Source organism: Bufo gargarizans, chromosome 3 (assembly GCF_014858855.1).
Source record: "Bufo gargarizans isolate SCDJY-AF-19 chromosome 3, ASM1485885v1, whole genome shotgun sequence".
Lineage (NCBI taxonomy): Eukaryota > Metazoa > Chordata > Amphibia > Anura > Bufonidae > Bufo > Bufo gargarizans.
The window spans coordinates 241,944,907-241,972,900 of record NC_058082.1 but is presented as its reverse complement, the minus strand read 5'-3'; the positions used below and the strand labels follow the sequence as shown (position 1 = coordinate 241,972,900).

The 27,994-nt window shown below is 40.3% G+C and overlaps 1 protein-coding gene across 1 annotated transcript in view; it reads left to right on the top strand.

The window, feature by feature from the left end:
• The window catches only part of TMEM47 (transmembrane protein 47), a 178,997-nt gene extending 151,252 nt beyond the window's left edge, over positions 1-27,745 (top strand). Inside the window, exon 3 of the mRNA XM_044287711.1 lies at positions 23,148-27,745. Coding sequence (XP_044143646.1) covers positions 23,148-23,326 — 179 coding nt within the window. The 3' untranslated portion in view covers positions 23,327-27,745. The remainder of the gene's footprint in view (positions 1-23,147) is intronic.
• Positions 27,746-27,994: the final 249 nt, after the last annotated feature.

Below are 27,994 nucleotides of genomic sequence, written 5' to 3'. Positions count from 1 at the left end.
AGTGACACTGGTCAGATTTGAAAAAAATGGCCAAGTCCTTAAGGTGAAATAGGGCTGAGTCCTTAAGGGGTTAAACTTTTGATCAGGACTGTAGCATTCCTAAGACAGAATGCAAAAGAGCATAAATTGAAGTCAATAGGGTTTGGGTTCGGGGTCAAGTCTGGGTCCCGAACCCGAACTTTGACCTGAAATTCGGCCAAACCCTGTGAACCCGAACTTCACTTATCCCTCTAATCAAGAGCTCTGTGAAACTTAACAACTGGGTAAAAACTAAAACATATCTACAGTAGGACTGTGGAATGTACATTACCACTATGGGGGACATTATTAATACTGGGGGCCATTATGGGAAACAGCATATGAAAATCGATTATTTGGCTGTGAAAATGTGACAGTGTGTAAATTTTTCATGGCCATTTATTTATTGATATTTGTGATTGTAGCCAGAAGAGTGATTAACCCATCGAGGACCTGTGCCGTACATGCACGGCGCTGTGGACGTCACTTAAGGACCAGCGCCATATAAGTACAGCAGGCTGATTGGGCGGGTGCATGAGCTGCAACCGCCCGATCAGCGGCACGGACCCTGCCGTCACTGACAGCAAGGTCTCTGCCTCATATGCAGGCATCAGTGAAAACACTGATGCCGGCTTATTAACCCCTTGTATGCCACAGTCAAAGCTGACAGTGGCGGGGACCTGATGACAGAGAAGGCAAGCCCAATTCCTTTCTACGGAAGCCTATGATATCCAGCCCTTAGGCTGGGTCTCACAGACAGGCTGTCAGCATACAAGCTGACATGAAATGTATTACAATACAGGATGTATTGTAATACATTGCAGAAGGGATCAGACCCCAGAAGTTGAAGTCCCATAGTGGGACAAAAAAAGCAATAAAAAAGCGTTTTTCCTAATTAAAAAAAGGAAGTTTCAAGTAATATATATATATATATATATATATATATATACACACACACACATTTCCTCAAACAAAACACATCAAATTGTAAAAAAAAATGAAAGACACAAGACCTATTGGGTATTGTCGCGTCCCTAACGACTGGCATTATAAAAATATCACATTATTCACCCCCTCACCTGAACACTGTAGAAGAAATTGTGTTAAAACAATCACCTTACATCACAAAAAGTGCAACACCAAGCGATCAAAAAGTGTCTGCCCCGCAAAATAGTACTAATCAAACTGTCATATCATCCCGCAAAAATGAGCCCCTACATAAAACAATCAAACAAAAATAAAAAATAAACTATGGCTCTAACAATATGGAGACAATAAAACATGATTTTTTTGTTTCAAAATTGCATTTATTGTGTAAAACTTAAATAAATAAAAAACATATACATATTAGTTATTGCCAAGTCCGTAACAACCTGCTGTATAAAATTATCACATGACCTAACCCCTCAGGTTAACACTGTAAAAAAAAAAAAACGGTGTCAAAAAAGCAATTTTTTGTCATCTTACATCACAAAAAGTGTAATACCAAGCAATCCAAAATTCATATGCACCCTACAATAGTACCAATCAAACCGTGATCTCATCACACAAAAAATGATTTTGCACATTTTTTATTTTAAGAGGTCTAAAATTTTGTGATGATATACTGTAGCTTAAAGGGGTTGTCCCACTTTGCTGTTTCAATCTTACCAGCAGTAGATGTCCTGATAACTTCCTGCTTCTCAGGCAGTTGAGTGAAGGCCACGCCTCCTCATGACTCACCCTCAGAGCTCAGTCCGTGCTCGTTCATGTGGATGAGTCATCCACATGGAGCCTGCAGAGTATGTAAAGCCCCTCCCCCTGCTGGGGAATCACTCAGTGACCACTGACCAATGCTAGTGAACTAATGGAGTAACTTGTGGCTGTCCTGCATTCTAATACACTTACACATAAAACCTGTGTTACAAACCCATTCTGTGCAGCAAAAACAATAAATCACTACAGCCCAAATGCATGTTAGCTAGTAGCCATATGATCTGTGCTAGATATAGATAGATATATTCACTGACTTATTACCCAGCTTTCCCGATGTCTGATATTATAACTGACTTATTACCCAGCTTTCCCGGTGTACAATATTATCACTGACTTATTACCCAGCTTTCCCGGTATCAGATATTATCACTGACTTATTACCCAGCTTTCCCGGTGTACAATATTATCACTGACTTATTACCCAGCTTTCCCGGTGTACAATATTATTGTACACCGGGAAAGCTGGGTAATAAGTCAGTGATAATATCTGATACCGGGAAAGCTGGGTAATAAGTCAGTGATAATATCTGATACCGGGAAAGCTGGGTAATAAGTCAGTGATAATATCTGATACCGGGAAAGCTGGGTAATAAGTCTTATAGACTTATTACCCAGCTTTCCCGGTGTCTGATATTATCACTGACTTATTACCCAGCTTTCCCGGTGTACAATATTATTGTACACCGGGAAAGCTGGGTAATAAGTCAGTGATAATATCTGATACCGGGAAAGCTGGGTAATAAGTCAGTGATAATATCTGATACCGGGAAAGCTGGGTAATAAGTCAGTGATAATATCTGATACCGGGAAAGCTGGGTAATAAGTCTTATAGACTTATTACCCAGCTTTCCCGGTGTCTGATATTATCACTGACTTATTACCCAGCTTTCCCGGTGTACAATATTATCACTGACTTATTACCCAGCTTTCCCGGTGTACAATATTATTGTACACCGGGAAAGCTGGGTAATAAGTCAGTGATAATATCTGATACCGGGAAAGCTGGGTAATAAGTCAGTGATAATATCTGATACCGGGAAAGCTGGGTAATAAGTCAGTGATAATATCTGATACCGGGAAAGCTGGGTAATAAGTCTTATAGACTTATTACCCAGCTTTCCCGGTGTCTGATATTATCACTGACCTATTACCCAGCTTATATGGAACTCGGCCACATATCAGTGTATTACCCTATCTCTTCACCATTCTTTATATGACATATATTGATAATCCCCACCTCACCAATCACTGAGAATGTACCAGCGCATACCTAGCTCTGCTACATATCCATTTTATGTCAGTCCTACACCTGTACTATCTCTCCACCATTCTTTATATGCCATATATTGATAATCCCCACCTCACCAATCACTGAGAATGTACCAGCGCATACCTAGCTCTGCTACATATCCCTGTTATCTCAGTCCTACACCTGTAATATCTCTCCACCATTCTTTATATGACATATATTGATAATCCCCACCTCGCCGATCACTGAGAATGTACCTGCGCATACCTAGCTCTGCTACATATCCCTGTTATCTCAGTCCTACACCTGTAATATCTCTCCACCATTCTTTATATGCCATATATTGATAATACCCACCTCACCGATCACTGAGAATGTACCAGCGCAGACCTAGCTCTGCTACATATCCCTGTTATCCCTGCTGTCCATAGATATAATATAGTTGCCCCCAGTCTGCATAAAATTCATATAGTTGCCCCCAGTGTCCATTCATATAATATAGTTGCCCCCAGTGTCCATTCATATAATATAGTTGCCCCCAGTGTCCATAGATATAATATAGTTGCCCCCAGTCTGCATAAAATTCATATAGTTGCCCCCAGTGTCCATACATATAATATAGTTGCCCCCAGTCTGCATAAAATTCATATAGTTGCCCCCAGTGTCCATAGATATAATATAGTTGCCTACAGTCTGCATAAAATTCATATAGTTGCCCCCAGTGTCCATTCATATAATATAGTTGCCCCCAGTGTCCATAGATATAATATAGTTTCCCCCAGTCTGCATAAAATTCATATAGTTGCCCCCAGTGTCCATTCATATAATATAGTTGCCCCCAATGTCCAAATATATAATATAGTTGCCCCCAGTTTGCATAAATATAATATAGTTGCCCCCAGTGTCCATAGATAGAATACATTTGCCCCCCCAGTGTACATAAAAATGCCCCCATGGAATTTCCTATGAAACCCCTTTATTGCAGAATATTCAATTATCGTTGGTCGATTAGTGGTTCAGCAGATATTATACTTACAGTATCCTGTTCCTCCGACGTCCGTCCGCTCACTCCGCTGACTCGCCCGAACTGTTGTGACGCCCGCGCATGCGCAGCTTTATCCAAGACGCGGCGGATATACTGCGCATGCGCGGTCGTGCGCGTTCATGTAGTGGAGAGGGCGGACGATAAATTTACTCCACTGTAGTGCGCAGGCGCGGCAAAAGGATGCGGCCGGCGAAAAGCGGCCGTATCCAGGGGAGATCCTAGTAAACAAAGGATAGTAATATAAGCTGTTTTAGGGTGAAGGAAAGTTTTTTTTTAAACACATATATAGGAAGAAATGTTCACTGGGGGACAATAAATTAGGATAAACCGATTTAATGAAGTGGGACAACCCCTTTAAGATCCACTCTACAAACATAGGAGCACATTTATTAAGACCGTCGTTTCAGATGCCAGTCTTAGTAAAGGCCCATAGCTGGCAGTGAATCCGCCAAAGTTATGAAAAGGCGCAATCCTCTCCATAACTTTGGCGCCTCCAGCGCCAGTTCTAAATGTCGAATTGTCTTACATTTAGACCATTTTCTGCGCCCTAAGGGCTCATTCAGATAGTCATATGTGTTTTGCGGTCTGCAAATTGCGGATCCGTAAAACACGGATACCAGTCCGAAATTTGCGGACTGCACATGGCCGCCACTCTCATAGAAAATGCCTATTCTTTTCTTTTCTTCATTTGCGGACAAGCTCTATATTTTTTGAGGGGCTGCGGAATGGAACTACGGATGCGGAGAGCACGCCATGTGCTGTCCGCATCTTTTGCAGCTCCATTGAAATGAATGGGTCCGCACCTGTTCTGCAAAATTGCATAATGGGTGTGGACCTATTCATACAGCCGTGTGAACGGGCCCTAAAACAGGTGTAGAAAATTATGAATGAGACAGGCCTGTGTTCACAATGTGATGTTAAAAGACAGACGGCGACAGATGTTGCAATGATGGGTTTTCCTTTCTCATTTCATAAGAAATCTAATATATAAAGCTGACTGTATGTGTGTATGTATGTATGTCCCCTAAAGGAATCTATACCGTTGCATTTACAATCACGAAATTTGACACAGGTACATCAGATGTCTGGGAAGGTTTTAGACCAGCTCTCAGCTCTCTAGGACGTACCGTTCCTGAGATATTCCCCAAAAAAATGCATTAGTCAATAGAAGCTTGGACCCTTATCAGCCAATAGAAGCTTGCAGGTCCTCCAGTATCCATATACACAGTTTTACTCCTACTACTGCTGTAGGAGAGCTTTAAAGGAAATCTGTCACCAGGATAATCGCTATTGAAGTAAAGCCATGGCCTAATAGCACTTAGTACCTTATTTCAAGATGTGCCTTTGTTCCAGCAATAGATGTTTTTATCATCTGAAAATCCATTTTATTTGGTATGCAAATGAGCCTGTAAGGTGCCCAGAGGGACCTCACTCTTGCAGGAAGGAGCCCAGACATGCCCCCTGCCACAATGTGTCCACCCTCAAAAAACTTAAAACCCCCCGGCCACACTAAGCCACGCCCCTAATCTGGTTAGGCCATACCCCCTCCCACTCCTAAGCCTACAGGGATTGAAAAAATGAAGGAAAAATCAACTTCTCTCAGCTGCAGGGGTGGGAGGGAGGGTGACTTTCTCCCTGCAGCTCACACTCAGACAGTACAGTGCAGCTGTCTTAGAGTGAGCTGTTCAAAAGGACAGGGGGGCAGGCAACTCTGGAGGTCACTGTTATGGAGGTGGTATGCTGTGAAATTCACTGTTAAAGGGGAAGGCTGCTGTAATGGTCAAAGTTAAGGGGGTGGGCTGCTGTGAAGGTCCAATTTTAAGGGACAGGGCACTGTGGGGGGGTCAGTGTTAAGCGGTGGGGGGCTGTGGAGGTCACTGTTTTGGGATCGGGGTGCTGTATTTGTCACTGTTATAGTGGATAGTGTTAATATCTTTTAACGACACACACAAACATCAAATGAAATAGATTAAATATACCCGAGTGAAGCCAGGTCCTTCAGCTAGTAAGTAAATAAAAGTAGAAAAGGAAAGTGCAGTTCTTATGGATTCTGTGCTTAAAAAAAAAAGAAAACAGAAATACAGTAGTCCCAAACAAGAAAATTGTGTTTTAATGATAGTACAATGATGTTGTATTGATGCGGAATGCACATCTTTACTACTTTTGCAGGTGTGAATACAAAGCTGTCTTTAACAGATTTAGCATAAAAAGCTTTGTGTTGCTTAGTTCTTATTAGTTCAAAGTAATAATTGTCTTGTGCATAGTGAGTTTAACCTACATTGACAGTCACAAGCCAAGACAGACTTGTTCGACTAGCATTTTTAAAATGTTCCTCACAGTTGGACAGCGATAGCATGATTTTGTTTATTTTCTTACATCTCTTTTTTAATTCCAGCAAAGTACTCTTTCATGACATTAAAAAGAATGTGTAAAAAATTACTCAGCAATAGTGATGGACGAACATCGGCTGGGACGATTCGCAAATTAAATGTTTGCGAACCGCAAGTTCACGGCGGGCCCCATTCACTTTAATGGCAGGCGAACCTGAAAAACCTTTAGATCATATTTGCAGCCACCAAATACTTACTAGAAGTGCACAAATCGTCCCACAACATGGTCAGTGACATACCAGAGAGTGATCAATGGCAAAAATTCCCACAAAAATATGTACTTTAATAATTAAACTGTCAAAAATATGCCCTGCTGGAGCCTAGAACAGGCCCCAAACATTAGGAATTCACCAGACAGAAAACATCAAGTGATTATGTGGCTGGAGGTATATTAGACGGTCAATGGATATCAATTTTACTGCAGGCCAGTGGACCATTATTTGATCTGTGTGATGGCAGATATGTGTGGGCTGGCATGAGGAAATTCAATTAAACGTGGTCGTCACATTCCATGAATTCCTCAGATATCAATGCCTCATTCATCTTTAGAAATGTGAGGTAGTCCACACTGTCATGAGCTAGGCGAGTGCGCTTATCGGTCACGATTCCCCCTGCTGCGCTGAACTTCTTTTCGGACAGGACACTCGACGAGGTGCAAGCCAAGAGTTACATGGCAAATTGTGTCAGCTTTGGCCACAGGTCAAGCTTGGACATCCAGTAATCAAGGGGTTCCTTGCTTCTCAGAGCGTCCACATCGGCCGTTAACCCGATGTAGTTGGACCTGCCGGTTTAGAAGTTCCCTGAGGCTGGATCTGGAGGGCGGCTGTCAATGTGTTGGCTGCAAGAATGATCTCATATTCAAAGTGACTAACACATCTTCAAACTGACCTCTTCTTGCATGCGCTGTAGGATTGGTACCCGCAACTGTTTCTCTGTGGGTGGAAATTCCTCTGCCAGAGCCCGCTACAGCACAATGCAGCATCTCTCTAAGCAAGGCCTGGAAATGCTGCATTCTGACAGCCCGCTGTGATGCTGGTAACATAGCCACCATTTTGTGTTTGTACCGGGGGTCTAAGAAGGTTGCCACCCAGTACTGGTCCTTGCCCTTTATGCTTTTTATACGGGGGTCCCTCTTCAAACATTGGAGCATGAAGGCCCCATTTGCACTAAATTGAAAGCGGTGGAGTGGCCTGGCTCCTGCTCGTTTCCCAGGAAAATGTCGTCCTCGGTCTCCTCCGCCCATCCATGGACAACACCATGGATCCCAGAAAAGTTTAAAGCCTGCTCTTTTTGCTCCTCCTTCTCCTCCTTCCCTCATGCACCATCCTCCTCTGACTCCTCTTTAGACTCCTGCTGACTTGTCTCAGATGGAGAAGCCCTCCTGGGAATTAATTTAGCATTGCGACTTCCTCATCTTTCAGCTCCTGCTCCTCGACGGCTTGATCAATGACACAACGCAATGCACACTCCAGAAAGAAGGCGTAAGGTATGATGTCACTGATGGTGCCCTGGCTGCGACTTACCAGTTTGGTGATCTCATCAAATGGCTGCAGAAGTCTGCATGTGTCACGCATAAGCAGCCACTGCTGCGGTGAAAAAAAAACAAGCTTCCCAGAACCTATCCTGCCACAGAGTTTGTACAGGTAGTCATTAACGGCACATTTCTGCTAGAGCAGCCTATCAAGCATATACAAGGTGGAGTTCTAGCGCGTCGGGCAGTCACAAATCAAACATCTGATGGGCAAGTGGTGTCACCGCTGAATGTTAGCAAGGTGAGCCATGGGCGTGTAAGATCTTGTAAAATGGCCAGAGATTTTCCTGGCCTGCCATAAGACGTCCTGGACCCCTGGGTATTTGGCAATGAATCGCTGCACGACTAAGTTCAGGAAGTGTACCATGCATGGCATGTGTGTCATTTTAACCTGTTTCAGCGTGCTCAGCAGATTGGCACAGTTGTCGCACACAACTTTACCAACTGTCAAATTGAGTGGGGTTAGCCATTGATCGGCATGTGACTGCAGAGCTGAAAGGAGTGCAGGACCGGTGTGGCTCTTGGCTTCCAGGTACAACAGCCGCAGCACAGCATGGCAATGTCTCACCTGGCACATCGAATAGGTTCTGGGGAGCTGGGGTGGTGCAGCAAAAGAGGCGGTAGCAGTGGAAAAGGAGGATTCATATGAGGAGGAGACGGAGGATGGAGTAGGAGAAGGAGAAGAAGAGGCAGGTCTGCATGCAATCCGTGGCAGTAACACCAAATCCACATGGGTGCCATGGGTTGCATGCTTAACAGCCGTCAGAAGCTTCACACAGTGGGCAGTAAAAGTGATGTACCTTCCCTGCCCATGTTTGCTAGACCATGTGTCTGTGGTCAGATGTATCTTGGCACCAACACTGTGTGCCAGAGATACATTCACTTACCGCTGAACATGGCCATATAGCTCTGGGATGACCTTCTGGGAGAAATATTTTCTTCCAGGGACCTTTTTTATTGTTGTGTGCCAATGGCCACACATTTTCTAAAGAGCTCGAGTCCACCAGTTTATATGGCAGTAGTTGGCGGACTAGCAGTTCCAACAAACTGGCGGTCAGCCGCTGGGCAAGAGGGTTATCCGGCGTCATCAGCTTTTTACGTTCGATGGAAGGTGGAGTGAAGGACAAATGGGAGGAGAAGGAGAATAGGCAGGACGTGAAGCACCGGGGGTTTGGCTTTGTGGGTTCTGACGGTGTTGCTCTCACTGGGCTCGGTGATGGGAGGCCAGGTACCTTCTTAAGGTGGTCATCCCTAGGTCATTGTTGGGCTTACCGCGACTTATGCGTTGACAGCACCGGCTGCAGGTGGCAACACTGTTGTCAGCAGCTGACACGTTAAAAAGAGCCCACACTGGGGAGCCATGTGCCAGCATTCTGGGAGCGCCAGATGTGACCGTGCATGGTGGATGGCTCGCTCCAGATACACTCTGCTTTTTGCCTACTGCGCACTGTGAGTTCTGCCTGCTTCTCCTCCTTCTCCTCCCTATCTGCTGCTCTGTCTCTCTGAACTACCCTCCTCTTCCTCTCTTGTGGGCACCCATGTGATATCCATCGACACATCATCGTCACCTTCACCACCACTAACATTAGAGATCTCAGAGTAGGCAGCAACAGCGGGACCACCCTCCTTGGGCTGATCTGGGTACTGTTGTCAGACCGCTGGGTGACGGCTGTTGCTACCTCCTCTTCCTCATCCGATGCCAAGAATGCCTGCGCATCGTTAAGGTCTGGGAATAGATAGGAAAATAATTCCTCTAAATGGAGGGGCTATGGTGGTGGTGGTGGTGGTGGTGTCTTTAAGAGTTCACACAGCAGAGAGTGAGGAGGGTGCTGATACAGAGGATGAGGAGGGTGCAGAAACGGAAGGCTGAGTGAGCCACTCAATCAACTCTGGTGCGTCCTTTGTACACACCTTCTCCAACTTCCCACTTAGGCTCCGGCCTAGTGCACCTTCCCAACCCCAACCACCCCTGTGGAATGGCCTGCCTCTTCCTCTGCCTGTCATTTTCAAAATGACCCTGTGACAAAGTCCTTATAGAAGAACGGTATTTATGTAAGCAGGTATATTGCATGCCTTAGTCAATATTTTGTGGACGCCGGTATAGCAATCCCCTCTATCAGTATTTTGTGGAAACAGGTATATAAAACCCAATAATGAGTATTTGCTGGAAGCCAGTAAATCAAACCCTTTAATCAATATTTGGTGGAAGCCAGTATATCGCGGGCCTCAACCAATATTTGGTGGAAGCTGGTATATCAATACCCTGTATCAGTATTTTGATCAGTATTTTGTGAAACATGTACAGTACAGACCAAAAGTTTGGACACACCTTCTCATTCAAAGAGTTTTCTTTATTTTCATGACTATGAAAATTGTAGATTCACACTAAAGACATCAAAACTATGAATTAACACATGTGGAATTATATACATAACAAAAAAGTGTGAAACAACTGAAAATATGTCATATTCTAGGTTCTTCAAAGTAGACACCTTTTGCTTTGATTACTGCTTTGCACACTCTTGGCATTCTCTTGATGACCTTCAAGAGGTAGTCACCTGAAATGGTCTTCACTTCACAGGTGTGCCCTGTCAGGTTTAATAAGTGGGATTTCTTGCCTTATAAATGGGGTTGGGACCATCAGTTGTGTTGTGAAGAAGTCAGGTGGATACACAGCCGATAGTCCTTCTGAATAGACTGTTAGAATTTGTATTATGACAAGAAAAAAGCAGCTAAGTAAAGAAAAACGAGTGGCCATCATTACTTTAAGAAATGAAGGTCAGTCAGTCCGAAAAAATTGGGAAAACTTTGAAAGTGTCCCCAAGTGAAGTCACAAAAACCATCAAGCGCTACAAAGAAACTGGCTCACATGCGGACCGCCCCAGGAAAGGAAGACCAAGAGTCACCTCTGCTGCGGAGGAGAAGTTCATCCGAGTCACCAGCCTCAGAAATCGCAGGTTAACAGCAGCTCAGATTAGAGACCAGGTCAATGCCACCCAGAGTTCTAGCAGCAGACACATCTCTAGAACAACTGTTAAGAGGAGACTGTGTGAATCAGGCCTTCATGGTAGAAGATCTGCTAGGAAACCACTGCTAAGGACAGGCAACAAGCAGAAGAGACTTGTTTGGGCTAAAGAACACAAGGAATGGACATTAGACCAGTGGAAATCTGTGCTTTGGTCTGATGAGTCCAAATTTGAGATCTTTGGTTCCAACCACCGTGTCTTTGTGCGACGCAGAAAAGGTGAACGGATGGACTCTACATGCCTGGTTCCCACCATGAAGCATGGAGGAGGAGGTGTGATGCTGTGGGGGTGCTTTGCTGGTGACACTGTTGGGGATTTATTCAAAATTGAAGGCATACTAAACCAGCATGGCTACCACAGCATCTTGCTGCGGCATGCTATTCCATCCGGTTTGCGTTTAGTTGGACCATCATTTATTTTTCAACAGGACACTGACCCCAAACACCCCTCCAGGCTATGTAAGGGCTATTTGACCATGAAGGAGAGTGATGGGGTGCTGTGCCAGATCACCTGACCTCCACAGTCACCGGACCTGAACCCAATCGAGATGGTTTGGGGTAAGCTGGACCGCAGAGTGAAGGCAAAAGGGCCAACAAGTGCTAAGCATCTCTGGGAACTCCTTCAAGACTGTTGGAAGACCATTTCAGGTGACTACCTCTTGAAGCTCAGCAAGAGAATGCCAAGAGTGTGCAAAGCAGTAATCAAAGCAAAAGGTGTCTACTTTGAAGAACCTAGAATATGACATATTTTCAGTTGTTTCACACTTTTTTGTTATGTATATAATTCCACATGTGTTAATTCATAGTTTTGATGTCTTTAGTGTGAATCTACAATTTTCATAGTCATGAAAATAAAGAAAACTCTTTGAATGAGAAGGCGTGTCCAAACTTTTGGTCTGTACTGTATATAGAAACCAATAATGAGTATTTGCTAGAAGCTGGTAAATGAAACACCTTAATCAATATTTGGTGGAAGCTGGTGTATCGCAGGCCTCAATCAATATTTGGTGGAATCTGGTATATCAATACCCTCTATAAGTATTTTGTGGAAACAGGTATATAGAACCCCGCAATGAGTATTTGCTTGAAGCTGGTATATCAAGCTCCTCAATTAATATTTGGTGGAAGCTGGTGTATCGCAGGCCTCAATCAATTTTTGGTGGAAACCAGTATATCAATAACCTGTATCTGTATTTTGTGAAGCTGGTGTATCGCAGGCTTCAATCAACATTTTGTGGAGCATGAGAGGACAAGCATGAGAGCGTCAGAGCTGCGACGCTAGGCTCCGTCCCCCGCTTCCCCCGGCACGCTGGCCGCCCGGTCTGCTTGGATTGCATGTTCGCTGTGTTCCCTGTCTTGCTGTCTTGCGGATCCTGCCATGTGAGACGCCGAGATGCCGGTCCGGTAATGTGACATGCCAGGGGGAATCTCCTGTTGCTGCCCTGCTTTCTATCCTGTCGGTGCCTGGATCCGCAGATCTGCCTGATAGTCTGCCTACTGACGCTGTCTCCCTGCCACCGGAGTGGTGAGTTGCTGGACTGCTGAGATTGAAGGAGGCTGCTGGGGGTGGAGTGTGCAGTCGGCGGTGAGCAGGAGGTAACTGTAGATCCTGGCAGAAAGAGGCTTTAGTAACCCTTTCCTACGGGACTTGTTGAGAAAGTACTTTCATCGTTGTTTGGTAACTTGTCATGTCGGCTGACATAACTGCCCCCCTATGCTCAATTTGATAAGCATTGTTGGAGACCCTTAAATGAGGGTGAAGACCCTTAAAACGAGGGTGAAGAAGACGCGGATGGGGGAGAAGCGTATGCTTTGAAATCAAAGGTCAAATTAGAAGTGTATGCTCTGGAAAGTGTCGGCCGAAGTTGGTGCGGTCCTCTTAATATTGGTGAAATAAAGCAATGAAGTGAAAGAGGGGAGAGGGAAGGGAAGGAAAAGAAGAGAAGAGAAGAGAAGTAGAAGAAAGGAAGAAAAGAAAGGAAGAAAGGGAAGGGGGAAAAAAAAAAAGCGGGGGAGGAGGAAATATCTAGCCGGTGGTCTATGATATGATGTGGTAGTCGCTGCAGTCCCTGATTCCCTCAGCTTGATTATGTTTAATTTTATGAAGAACCCCCCCTTAGGAACTTTCAACCCTACTGACACTTAACCTTTCTAATACTTCCATCCCTAACTCCCTTCTGGATTAAATCTGGATTAACGGACTATTATCTCTACCTACAGTGCTATTTTACTCTATCCCATGTTGAAGATTTAACAGACAAGTGGATACTAAAAATGCTGTGTTTTTTTCTTTAACATCAGAGGTGACTTTGAGTGTCTTTATGGAAAACAAGGACAACATCTATAACTTTGGACGGTTTTGTTTTATCCCCATCATCCCCCTTACTGCTGTGTTTGTTTTTTTTTTTTTTTGCTTTTCTTGTGTTATTAACAAGTTGTGGATATTCTGTTAATTCCCGTTTTGGTTTCCTGTGACCTGCGGTGGGTGGGCTGACGGGAGGCAAGAAGGGGAGGGAGGTAAGGGGACCCCAAAATGCCACCCAAGAAAGGCCCTACGGGGGGTAGTAGTAGGAGATCAGCTACGGGATTGGAGACTGGGCCCAAACAGCAGGGTTTAAATAAATTTTTAGCTCCAAACTCGTCTGGCTTTGGGTCCCCACAAAAGGAGAGAACGACAGAAACAGGGTCTCATGGTCTGGTGCAGGACAGTGGGACTGTGGGGGGAGGGGGGGAGAGGGGAACAGCAGTAGCATTCACAGAAACTGATGCAAAGATGATGAAAGACATACTTTGCACTGTCTCGAGGATGGAGAACGTAATGGGGAATATAGTGACCCAGATCGGGGCAGTGCAAATGGATGTTAGTGTAATACGGGATAAGATGGAGAAAATAAGGCAGCGCTTACATGAGATGGAGGAAAAGGTTCCCGTTCTGGAACATTCGGTACAGAAATTGGAGAAAGAGGTGGTCCTGTTAAAGGAAATGAATACTAGGATGGAACAAAAAATAATAAGTCAAGAAGATAGATTAAGGAGATCCAATATAAGATGCATAGGGATCCCAGAGCGCGCAGAAGGTGATAACTGTACCGAATATATATGGAGAGATGGATAAGGGATAATTGCACGGAAGGTGCTCTCTCTCCATTGTTTGCCATTGAAAGAGCACATAGGGTCCCTACAAGAAAGAGGGTTCCAGGAGAATCTCCTAGACAGATACTGGTTAAATGTCTATTAGGCAGGGACCGTGATATAATATTATCTGATGCAAGGACTTCCGAAAAGTACCAGATACAGGGTGTAAAGATAAGGTTATTTCCAGAATATTCTGCACACACTAACGCCCATAGGAAAGAGCATATTGCCGTTAAGAAAAGATTAAGGGAAGCAGGTCTAAAGTATAGTTTACTTTTTCCGGCAAAACCAAGGGTGGAATATAAAGGTAGGACTGTTTTTTTGGCAATTGGGCGGACGGGGAGGGCCTATGAGGCCGGGGGTTGCGGAGGGGGAAGGAGCTAGTATGCTAAGGTATGGAGTCGCCCCGACTGCTGGGTAGCAGGGAGGGGGGCTATTTAGGATGGGAGGGTGTGTGTGGGTTGAGGGAGAGGGAGACGTGTTTTCTTTTTTTCCCCCTCTGCTAGATGGTTAGGATTGTCTCGCTGAATACGAGAGGTCTACGGGAGAGAGTAAAGAGGTATGCTATCCTTGAGTGGATGAAGAGGTTCCTGCCAGCCATCATTTGACTACAGGAGACACATTTGGATAAGAAATCTTTAAGATTGTTGCAGAAGAGATGGATAGGGGAAAGTTACCATTCCGTATATACTACTTATTCAAGAGGGGTCTCAATTTTGATTCACAATAAAATTAAATTTGAGTGTCTGACATGTGAGGCCGATGACTACGGTAGGTACCTCTTTCTATATTGTAATATAGAAGGGGTTAAAATGGTAATTGCAAACATCTATATCCCTCCACCGTATAAACCAGAGATTTTATTTCAACTGTATGGATTCATGCTGGATAGACAGGAATCCATAATGATTGTGATAGGAGACTATAATGCAGTAATGCATCCACTCAGGGATAGAACGTCTAGCAGAGGGGGAAGTACACAAAAAGTAGATTTTTATAAACTAGCCCATGATTTTAACTGGATTGACGTTTGGCGCCTCCAGAACCCGGATGAAATCATGTATTCCTGTTATTCCAAAACACACCAAACCTGGTCTAGAATAGATATGGCCTTGGGAAATAAAAACCTGATGTCCTATAATAGGATTAAAATAAAGTATCTCCCCATGGCTCTATCAGACCATAATGCTGTGGTAATGGAATTAGATTTGAATAAAAAGAAGGCTTCACTACCGTTTAAGTTTAACCCCCATTGGTTACCAATGATTTCAGATAAAGAAAGTATAATAGAAGAATTAAAAAAAATTTTTAGGGAGATCCGCGAGTAGGTTAATTGTTTGGGATACGGCTAAAGCATATCTAAGAGGATTGCTTTGTAAAAAAGTGAACTACTGGAAAAAAAACTACTAGGGAAATGGGGATTGTTTTGGAAATAAAAGTTCAAGAATTAGGAATGACATGTATAAGATAACCCACTGATCATAATAAGAAAATATGGGAGGAAGAACAGGAAAAGTTAAAGCTATATCAAATTGAGAGAAGTAGGAAAGAATTACTTTTTCAAGGGATTCGGTTGGCCACAGAGGGAGAAAAAATCGGCAAAATCTTGGCAAATATAGCAAGAAATCAAAGAGAGAAATCCTGGATAGGGGCGATTAAAGATAAAATGGGTGAGACAATTAATACACCTGAAGGAGTTAAAGAAGTGTTCCTGAAATATTTCCAGGAGGTATATAAGTCCAAGGTACAATATTCAAAACAAGAATTAGATTTGTATTTAGATCAGATTCCTTTTAGGGAGATATCCCAGGCCCAAAAAGTATTTTTAGAAAAAGAAATATCAATTGCAGAAATAAATAAGGTCTTGGGGCAGGTAAAATCTGAAAAAGCAACAGGATGTGATGGGCTCCCTTTTGAAATATATAAAACCTTCTCCCAGGTGTTAGTACCTGAATTAAAAACAACATTGGACGAGGCAAAAAAAATTGGGGACCTACCAGACTCTATGAAAGAGGCAATTATTACACTAATTCCAAAAAAGGGCAAAGAACAACTAGACCCGGGATCATATAGGCCAATATCACTTCTAAATACCGATGTTAAAATTTTAGCAAAAGTTTTGGCCGATAGGCTATCAAAGGTGGTTAAAGGTGTAATAAACCCAGATCAAACAGGCTTCATACCTGGTAGAACAATATACTCAAACATAAGAAGGTTGTATCTAAATATTGAAGCTAATAGAACAGAAGCGGGGGAGAAAGCTGTTCTATCATTGGATGCCCAAAAGGCATTTGACTGTATTGAATGGGAATATTTATGGGCAGTATTAAAAAGGGTCGGTATAGGGGAAGGATTTATAAGATGGATACAGTTAATATATCATAATCCGCGGGCTAGAGTGATGGTGGATGGGAGCTTGTCCCTGCCCCTTGCCCTATATCGGGCACTAGGCAGGGATGCCCTCTCTCTCCACTATTATTCGCTATTGCGATTGAACCTATGGCATGTATAATAAGAAATGACAGGGAAATTAAAGGTTTTCACTATGAGGGTGGGGAAGAAAAATTGTTAATGTACGCGGATGATATTTTGTTATTTATGCATAATAGTGGAGATCAGTTTAATAGAGTTATAGACATAATAGATAAGTTTGGTTGTTTTTCTGGATTAAATATTAATTGGGGGAAATCATATATGTTGATGTTGGGAGATGCACAACCACAGGGGTTTTTAAAGGTGCAGGTGTTGGGAAAACAAGAAAACTTTAAATACGTAGGGATACAAATCTCTGGAAATATAGAAGAATATGAAAAATTAAATGTACTCCCCCTAATAAAAGAACTTAGGGCCAAAATACATGTCTGGCGTAGATTACCAATTTCAATACAGGGTCGTGTAAATTTAATAAAAATGGTTTTCCTCCCTAAAATACTATATGTTCTTCAAAATGCCCCAGTTAGGTTGTCGCAGGATACTTTTAGACTACTTGATAGTTTAATGGGAGATTTCCTCTGGAAAGGTAAGATTCCCAGAATAAAGAGAGAGATACTCCAGCTCCCAGTGAGAGAAGGTGGATTAGCAGTTCCGAATTGTTTTTTTTTACTATATAATTACACAATATGGTCTAATAAAGAGTAGTTTAGATGGTCTGGTGGGTAGGCAGGTAGTAAATAGATTGGGATGGAAAGAAGAATGGAACTTTTTAGAGGTGCTGGAATCGGGTACACTGGGGAGAAATAGTATAGGAAATAGAGTTTTAAACTTACTGGAATACATATGGGTGGAAATTAAAAAAATACTAGAGATTAAAGGGTTTTTGCAATACACACCTATATGGAAAAATATTAACCTTAAGGAACTGCAGGGGATTAAGACGTATATAAACTGGGAAAAAAATGGGATGAAATACTTAAACCAGATATTTGAACAGGGTAAATTGAAAGACTTTAATACAATGGTTAGAGAGTTTGGTATACCGCATAAGGACATATATAAATATTTTCAGCTTAGGAATGCATTGAGGTCAGCTACGCAAGAGGACAAATATAAGATGGAAAGATCTGAGTTATTGCACAAATTTACTAATGTGGGTGAAAGAGGAGGAATAACGGCAAAAAGATATAAGATATTGATGCAGGGGAAAAAAGAAACGGGTCACAATATTAGCTAGGAAAAAATGGGAGAACGAACTTCAATTCTTTACGGAAGAAAAATGGAACGATGCTTTAAAGAACTATTCTCGAGTCTCAAACAGGGGTTCACATAAGATTTCACAATTCTTTGTAGTCCATAGGTTGCATAGATCCCCATGGATATTGAAAAGAATGGGTGTTAGAGCTTCGGATGATTGTGTAAAATGTGGGGGAGAGAATGCTGATTTAATACATTGTTTTTGGAGATGCCCAAGATTGTTCAGATATTGGACAGAAATAACAGATACTATATACTGAATTTTGAAGGTTCAAATATCAGAAGATCCCATGACTTGTATTTTGGGGGCAACCAAACACCTGGGTCTAAATAGAGATATACGTATGGTCCTGAGTAAGGTGCTATTTCAAGCTAGACTCTTAATACTTAAGAAATGGGTAGGGGCTGACCCTCCAACAGCTCGGCAGTGGAGAAAAGCAGTTGACAATTTGATTAAAGAAGAACGGGTGATGGAGGGCCATAGTAGAAAAGAAAAAACTGCTGATGAAATATGGAAGAGGTGGTTACTTTAGGGCTGGATAGATTGAGTTTTTTTTTTGTTTGTTGTTGTTTTGTTTTGTTTTGTTGTACTACACGTCCCCCTCTCCCCCCCAATAAGGGTGGTAGGAGGGTGGGTAATTGGGGAGTAAAAATATTTGGGTATGTATAGAAAAAGATTAGAATGTTTTCTTTCTGATGGATCAAAAATGTAACTTTTATCTAATCTATTGATGATGAATTTTGAGATGATGGAAATAAAGAGATATTTAAAAAAAAAAAAAACATTTTGTGGAAGCCTGTATATCAATCCCCTCCATCAGTATTTTGAGGAAACAGGTATATAGAATCCAATAATGAGTATTTGCTGGAAGCTGGTAAATCAAACCCCTTAATCAATATTTGGTGGAAGCCGATGTATCGCAGGCCTCAATCAATATTTGGTGGAAGCCAGTATATCAATACACTGTATCAGTATTTTGTGGAAACAGGTATATAGAACCCAATAATGAGTATTTGCTAGAAGCTGGTATATTAAACCCCTTAATGAATATTTGGTGGAAGCTGGTGTATCGCAGGCCTCAATCTATATTTGGTGGAAGCTGGTGTATCATACCCCACAATCAGTATTTTGTGGAAGCAGGTATATCTCACCCCATAATCAGTTTTTTGGGGGCAAAAGGTATATCACACCAGTTGCAATTAGTTAATCGAATAGTGTTTGTCCCTCTATATAGCTGCGGTATCTCAGCAGAACAGCACACAACTGCTGCACAATACAAATGCACTATAATATACTTTCTATGTTAGAAGGTATATTATAGGTATATCACATCACCCCTCATATATTTTTTTGGGGCAAACAGGTATATAAAAGCAGTTGGAATTAGTTATTCCAATAGTGTTTGTCCCTCTATCTAGCTGCGGTATCTCAGCAGAACCGCACACAACTGCTGCACAATACAAATGCACTATAATATACTTTTTATGTTAGTAGGTATATTATAGGTATTTCACACCCCTCTATCAGTTTTTTTGGGGGTCAACTGGTATATCACACCTGTTGCAATGACTTATTCCAATAGTGCTTGTCCCTCTATCTAGCTGTGGTATCTCAGCAGAACCGCACACAACTGCTGCACAATGCAAATGCACTATAATGTACTTACTATGTTAGAAAGTATATTCTAAGTATGTCACACACCTCTGTATTTCACACCTTTCAATAGCACACCTATACCAGTCCTTAAAATGACTTTTGTGGCCCTATTAGCTAGCGTTTGGTGTCAATAGCAGTCAGTCTTTGCTCCACACAGCAACCTCTCCCTACACTGGCAAAAAACTGAATGTAAAATGGCTTCCAGATAGGGTTTATTTATAGGGTAGGGGGTGTATCCATGTGCTGAAATGTCTCAATTAGCTGTCCTGTCTCACCTGATGGATGTGTCATGGGTAAAAGTTCAGCGCTATGCAAAAAAATATGGCACGTGCGAATATCGCCATATGGTCTCATGTTTGGCGAATCGCGAACAAACAAATTTTGCCGCAAAATGACCGCTGGGTGAACCGCAAGGCCATCTCTACTCAGCAAATACATTATTATTACAATACTTTTCAAGAGTTTCATATTTGGACATTTTCAGTGACCTCAAGTGATATAATGGTAAATGTTATAAATGTTCCTTAAAATGAAGTACTAAAACGTCATTTTTTATCTTTCCTGTTGCATATTTGAGACGTGTGGTGCAAGATGACCAGATTAAAAAAAAAAAAAAAAAACTAAACTGATTTCATGATATTTTGTCAGGAGATATACTGTCTTAGCCACCCATTGGTGGTAATGTGAATTGCAGCTTTTTTAGGATTTTTCGAGCATGTTGTCCTACTTAAGTTAACTTGTAATGAGCAAGAAGTTAATGGTGGTCATAGCTGTTTATTAAACCTTGAACTAGTTTGATAATATGACATGTTTGGTTTTAGTATAAATCATCAATTAATGAATTTCATGTTATGTAACAACAGTAAAAGGCAGAGAGAAGAAGTTTCATTAAACTTGCATTCATAGAATCACACCATTCAAATTTTTTTTATTTTCAGAGCTCTGAATGCATCTCAGGAAATGTCTATTAAGCTTTTGAACTGTGATTTGGAGATATCAATGAAAATATATAACTGTATAGTTATAGAATTATATATAATTATATGTGGAAAAAAGATATTACTAGTTTCATTTTAAAGAGCTGTTTAAAGGGCTGTTGGCTTTGTTGGAAGGGTCACAATAATTAATTCTATTAAGTAAGGTATGGTATACTGCCTGGTAGGGTTGATTAGGGTTAGAGATGATGAGGCGTGTTTTTTTGTAAGTAGCAGGTGCAATGACAGGGAACTGCAATAGCGCTGCCCCCATAATTCTACCCCTCAGATGCTGCATTCATACACGATCGCGTCAAGCATATCGCCTCCATTTGTTTGTGGCGGGCCGGCCCTCGCTATCTTGCTTGAAGCTCTCGGCCGAAATCCTGTGCGGTGTGAGATTACATCATCACGCCGGCCAACGTGATGATGTAATCTATCGCCGCATGGGATTTCGGCCGAGGTCTTTAAGCAAGATGGAGGCTGGCGGCTCGTCGCAAGCAAATGGAGGAGGTAAGTTTGAATTTTTTTGTTTTTTTATACAATTTCAGGTCAAATCGATTTGCTGACACAAAGTACGAGGAAATTTGGCTTCTAGGCAAATCTAATTTATCCTGAAATTCGAATCGAATTCCACTTCATGGGATTCCATTCTCTTATCTCTAATTATGGTGACTAAAATTATCCCTTTCCCCCTGAAATTGATATTATTAAAGAAATATTTATTTTATGTTAGTGCCAGGCATTAGAGCAGTGAGGATGCCTGGCACTGTTAATCTCACTGAGAATAGGATTGGCAACACGAAGAGGCATAGATTAAGGGGTGATCTGAGCACTTCTTTTGCATATAAGTAAAATTAAGTATTTTCTGCCTTGGCAATACCAGTTGCAAAGAAAAATGTCTCTTTTAGTCACCATGATAACCCCTACTAAGCAGTACACCTGGTTTAATAGGGTCAATCGTTATTAAACGCTATTTAAAAAATAAAATAAAATGACTGCAAGAGATCAGTTTTACTGCAGCACTGCCACAGGAGAAACTAAGCATTACACCGTTTATATTAAAATCAATGGTCTGTCTGTGCCTTGGGTAATTGAGAATGAGAGATGAATTTCTAGCAGCTACTATCAGATGAGGAATATAAACTGAAATCATCAGTTTTCAGCAAAATTCCCCAATTGGAGCATTTGAGAATTAGTCTTTTAGAGGCCACCCCTTTTTAAGGTTTAGTTTATGTTTTTTTTTTTTTTTTTTTACTTAATTGATGCATCTTTTAAAGCTTTCAGCTTTACTTATTTTTTTAGCCTTCACTCTTTCATTTGCACAAAAAGCGCAAAAACATAAGTTAAACAGTTAAAAACAAAGCTTTTTAACTCATGATAAACATGTGGAACTTTAGAGGTGATCATTGAAAAGTGAAAACTGATGGGGGACATTGGGAGATTACTTTAATACCCATAACTTTAATAATCTACTTTAGATAAAGCTGAGAAGCTGAGCACTGAGTTATTAGATTGCCATATCAAATTAAAATCATATGTCAACATACAAGACAGAGCTTATCTATTTTAATCCATTCAGCATTACAAAGTCAGTCAAGAAGTTCAGCTTCTGTAGGCCAAATGCATCCTTTTTAAATACAATTTTCCACTTCAGATTGTTATATAAATTATATTGTTTTGTTGGTTATCGTTTAATTTTTAAGTTTCTCTGTCTCTAATAATCATAATGGAGAGCTATTCTGGCAGAACAAGGCTGTCAATGAATTACATTGGCAAGATGTTGCTTCTCTGATAAGAAGTTGGACTCACCATGGGCAACTTATTGTCAGCTCAACTTCTGTTTTAAAAGAGCTTGTTTTTGGTCTTTAAAGGATATGGACATTTTTTTAATGCATTTTTATTATTACAATGTAATTATTTTGGGCTAAAATATTTTTTCAGTAGATCATATGCAGCCAGCATGCTGCCATATTCAATATATGCTGCTCTTTCCCCCTTCACAGTGAAATCTAGCAGAAGAGATATCTGATGGCTTAGTCTGTTACTTTAGGGGTATGGCCAAACGTTCAAGTTTCTTGATGCAGTTTTGGAAGCCAGAATAAGGAGTGGATATTAAAAGTAGAGAAAGTATAAAGGACAGATATTACTTCTGGTCTTTTCTGAATTCACTCCTCTAAAAGTGCATAAAAAATTCTGAACATGTGGCCATACTCTAATTTCTGCATTCCTGAGTGCTCATAAAGACTCATTAATGTTGAATTGTTATATATGTGGTAATAAATATTCTTTCATATCAATTTGTAGTCTTGGTTTGATAAACCTATTCTGTAGACTTCATGTAGACTTCATGTAGACTGTTAAATTCATATAAATTCCCTACTATGTTTATTATAGTTATCACTAACTTTTCATGCATTCCTATACTCAATGTGCAGGGTAGTAGCAAATATATTCTATAGTATAGTATAGGCATTATCTACAACAGTCTGTAAAAGCTTACAAGATGGATCCATGCATCTCCTGTTCTGCTTATAACAAGAAGGAATCCAGACAATATAAGGGTGTTGCTATTTATGTACACATCCATTTTACAGTACATTTTGAAAGTTTATTTACTTAGTTGACATTGTATAATATGTGCTCATGTTAATGTATATTTTTCTTTTGTTTTTCAGTTGTCCTTCAAGTATGTGGTCTTGTGCTGTATCCAATCAAATTCATTGAAACTGTCACACTGAAAATATACCATGAATTCAACTGGGGTTATGGCTTAGCATGGGGAGCAACAATATTTTCATTTGGAGGCGCCATACTTTACTGTTTGAATCCAAAGAACTATGAGGACTACTACTAGTTGTCTGAGGAAAGAATATTAAAACAATAGATTGACTCGATTTTTTGTACCTTCCTTTTCTAGAAGACATGTGGAGCAACAAACAGTTGGCTCAGTTGATTTAATCTCCCTTTGCCTTTAGGCTGCCAATAATATAGCCAGCTTTACATCCATTTTAAAGAGAAAATAAAAACAACTGCAGAAAAAAAGGAAAACTAATGAGAATTGAAAGAATGACTCCAGTAACTCCATAATTGCTGCAATTTGTTCCAATCTTAACTTGTTTGGTAGAAGTAAGTAAACGACACACAAGTGTGGTTATTGTATAAACTGTATAATGAAATGAATACAGAGATGGATGCCCAATTTTCCATTGAATGCAACAAAGAAAATACAAGAATACTTTACCTCTTGTCATACTGCTGAGGTCACCATTGTATTGGACAAGGTATGAACGAAAACAAATGCTGTGAAATTACTGATGGTAAAATAAGCTAAAAATCATGAAAAAAACAAGATTCAAGCTTTATCTTCAATACAAGTGGTTCACTAAATAACATTACACAGCTTAGCCACAACATCTGAAGCAACATTCTTGTAATTGGTGGCTAAAATTCACCTCTGCATGAATTATGAAAAATGGACGCCTGTTTTCCATGAAAATAAAAAATAGATTTGTGGGTTTCTTTTGAACTGTGAATACCATAGAAAGATTATAGCTAAGCCTGCAAGGATAGCTAGAAAGTCATTAGCTTTTTAAGCAACTATGTTTTAAGAAAGGTATGTACTGTAGCTATAGGATTGCGTATGATCAATATTCTAATGTACCATTTTCTTTGGCAAATATTTGGCAGTATTATAAATCTATATAGAATTTGTGAAGTCAATATAGAGCAGATAGTTTCTAATTCCCAGATGTTCCAATTTATGCTTAAATTTAAAACTAACCATAGCTTTTCATATCATTAAACCTTCTAAATTAGCTTTATGTTGATACATTAATGTTCTTCGCATGACAGACTGATTGAGAAAATACACTTTAAAAGGGTTGTTTCACTTCAGCAAGTGGAATTTATCATTTAGAGAAAGTTAAAACAAGGCACTTACTAATGTATTGTGATTGTCCATATTGCCTCCTTTGCTGGCTGGATTAATTTTTCCATCACATTATACGCTGCTCATTTTTCCATGCTTACGACTACCCTGCAATCCATCATTTTGTGAACCCCCTTTACAACAAAGCTATCTTGGCTGTTTGTCTTGTTTCAGAACACCTCCACCCCTCCAGCAATTGTTGTGATGCAATTTAATATCAAGTTGTATATTACATACTAGTCATTTAAATGAACGGCCAATTATCTAATAGATTGGTGGGCCAAATCCACTGTTTGTTTCCAGCTCTCTGTTTATTGTGAACAACTGAGCAGGGGACTCCATCTATAAGGTCCATATTACCTAATGGATTACAAATAAATATGTTGTCTTAAATGCAAGAAAAGTTGGATACTATAGGTGTAGCCGATAATAAATGACTCAGTAAATAGCGCAAAGGGAGCCTGTCAGTGATACCCTGCAAAACTGCATTTGTTTCTAGATGGGTGAAGGGATATCAATTAAATAATATCTGGGGTGCTGTCCATGTGTTGGTTGGGTGGTCCCTAAAGTTGAAATATAATTTCTTCTCTGAATTGAGCTGCTTCATAGCCTCTGCTCTGTACGATGGGAGCCTGTCAGTGATACCCCGCAAAACTGCATTTGTTTCTAGATGGGTGAAGGGATATCAATTAAATTATATCTGGGGTGCTGTCCATGTGTTGGTTGGGTGGTCCCTAAAGTTGAAATATAATTTCTTCTCTGAATTGAGCTGCTTCATAGCCTCTGCTCTGTACGATGACTCTAGCAGTCTCTTGGTTGTACAGTTGAGGAACCACCCAGAGTGCACTTGTGGAAGCGGTGTGTTAAATCAGGTAAACCAGCTATGTTTTAATTGATATCACCTATCTAGTGCCTTCAGCAGTTTTTAGGCTGATTTTAGTTTAGGTGTCTTTAGGTGCATTCTGTTCAATATATTTCAGAAGTTATTAAAGTGCTTCTGTCATCGGGAAAACCGTTAAACTGGCTGACTTTAGACATGTGCTAATGCCAGTTGAGCCTCAACCTTCCTGGCCCTGTCAATTGATGATGGGTGTGGCCAGAGGAGGGAGTGCTGAGCCTCTAGGAGTAGGGGCGAAACCCTCATTGCTCCTAGAGGTACATTTGCATATAATAAAAGTTAATTTTTCATAAAACAGAGGCACATAGAAAGAAGGGTCAAAGACTGTTCCTGCACACACGTTACTCGGTACGGTTTCAGGTTCAGAGATTTCAGCACTCACTAACACATAATTTGTGATACACCAACTTGCTGAGACAGTCTTCAGGTTGATTTTTGGGGCTACTCGTAATCGCTTTATGTTTGCAACAGAGACAGTTTGATGCCATTTCCGAACCAGACTCTAAATACAACATTTAGCTGGTGGTTTTGTTCCTGGGTACTTGTCTGCAAAAGTCTCTTGTTTTTCCTTAGTTGATTTGCTTCACACATAGCCTTCCACAATCACTATTCGCTATTCCAGGGAGAACACCATCTTTCTGATACAATAAGCCACTTTTAATAATAAATTGGCTCTGAAAAAATTTAGGCTGAACTCTGATTGGTTGCTATGGACAAGGAGATATTGGAGGTGGGCTACTATTTTGTGGGCCACCCTGCAGCTTTGAAAGATATATTAGAAAACCAAATGGTGACTTCCAGTTTTAGTCATAGAGTTCTTTTTTTAATACTGTATGTTTGCCACACTTATATTTGAGAACATGTGCAAGCAATATTCTCTTATTCTCTAGTTTACATGACATTTAATGAAAAATAAATGAAAATCTGTTATACAGTCAGATAGAGTTCAAGTTCACAATCTCTCGGCATGATTTATTCTAGAAAATATGAAGGACCTGTCAGAAGATATAAAATGGTAAACTTGCAATTAAAGTGATACTGTCAGTGAAATGTATTAAACCAATATGCAAGTTATGTTAACCAATCGTGATAGTGTCCTGGCGCTACAGATGTTTGACCTGGAATGCTTTCTAAGGCTCCCTTCACATTGTAAATGCAGTGTATGCACTGGAAAAGCTAATGTCATGATAATAAAAACACATTTCCAGATCTGAATATAATTTCCTAATGATGTTTATTACAATAATTATCATCACAAAGGAAATTATTATTATTGGGTGTTGCCACCTATAATTAATATTATTTAAGAGATGTGACTGTATGGAAAAGCCCTGATAACCCATGCGCACACAATAAAAGTTATGTCTTACAGGAAGAAGCTTGATGCTCTGGAGAATATGTTTCACTAAAAGCGTTAAACCTAATGTATAAAACATATTGTTTTTTTTCCCAAGTGTACTTTTATATGTGCACTCCAATAAATAAGCACAGAATATTTTTGATATTTTGGTGATACTGTTGTACGGTATAAATTCCTAACAAAATATATAGACTACAGAAATAAATATAGAAGAAAAGCATGAAAGCACATAAACTTACCTCTAGTTTCATACAATTAGCTTTTATTTTCTTGCCTATAAATAATAAAACATACTGCAAAACACTATGTCTTGTTTGAATGACTATAGAAAAAAGCCAAAAACTGTAAGGTATAAAAATGTTTATTTTTGTGAAGGATTTAGAGAAAGTAAACTAAAAAAGTGAAAGTAGACAAAAAAATAATCAATACAGATATCATAAACAGACCCAAGTGTTGTGTATGTGTCAAGCTTTTCAATACATTTTATGCTTTAGAATTTAATAGATGTTTGTTGGCCCTTTGAGGTATTTACAACTAATATCTCAAATGGAGAACAGAGTAAAGGTATTGTCCCGCTCTCTCAAAAGTACCACCCAACAAACAACTAATCCTCAAAGGTCCTTCTTCTGTAAAACCCCCGGCAATCAATCACAAGAAGAGTCTTAACCCCTATCATCTCCATATATCATAATAGCAAATATGGACACTGTTTGTTTAAATAGGACAGCCCTTTAATCAATGCTCATTAGCATGAGCCGAAAAAACACTTAAATTGGTTTTCTTGGAATTTGTGCTAGTTGATTTGCTAACATTATGTAGTAATGTATACATTCATATGGCCCCTAAGAGCAGATCCTGTGAGTCAAGGGAATATAGACCACACTTTTTGTTACATAATGTGATATACCGCAATTACTTTGGACGACTTTGAAGTATGTTCATCTTCTCAATTTACAATAAAGCCCAAGATACAATTATTATATTTTTTTTTTATTATTCGAATTCATATTCGAATTCGCAATATTTCGAGAATATTTTGTAGAATATTCGTTGAATATTTGCGAATTTGAATATTCGTTATATTCTACGATTTCTTTACTCAAAAAATCGACAAGGTAATGATCCCGTAATATGCAAATTTTCGTAATGCAAATTTTTTAATTGCCGAGTAAAAACATGATTCCTCCCTGCTTTTTGCTTGTGGGCCAATGAGTCATAGCACTATATCGAATATATTCGTTTTTTCAAATATTCGTAATATTCTAAAACAAGAATATATAGCAATATAGCAAATATTCAAAAAAAAAAACTAATATAGAGCAATTTAGCTAATATA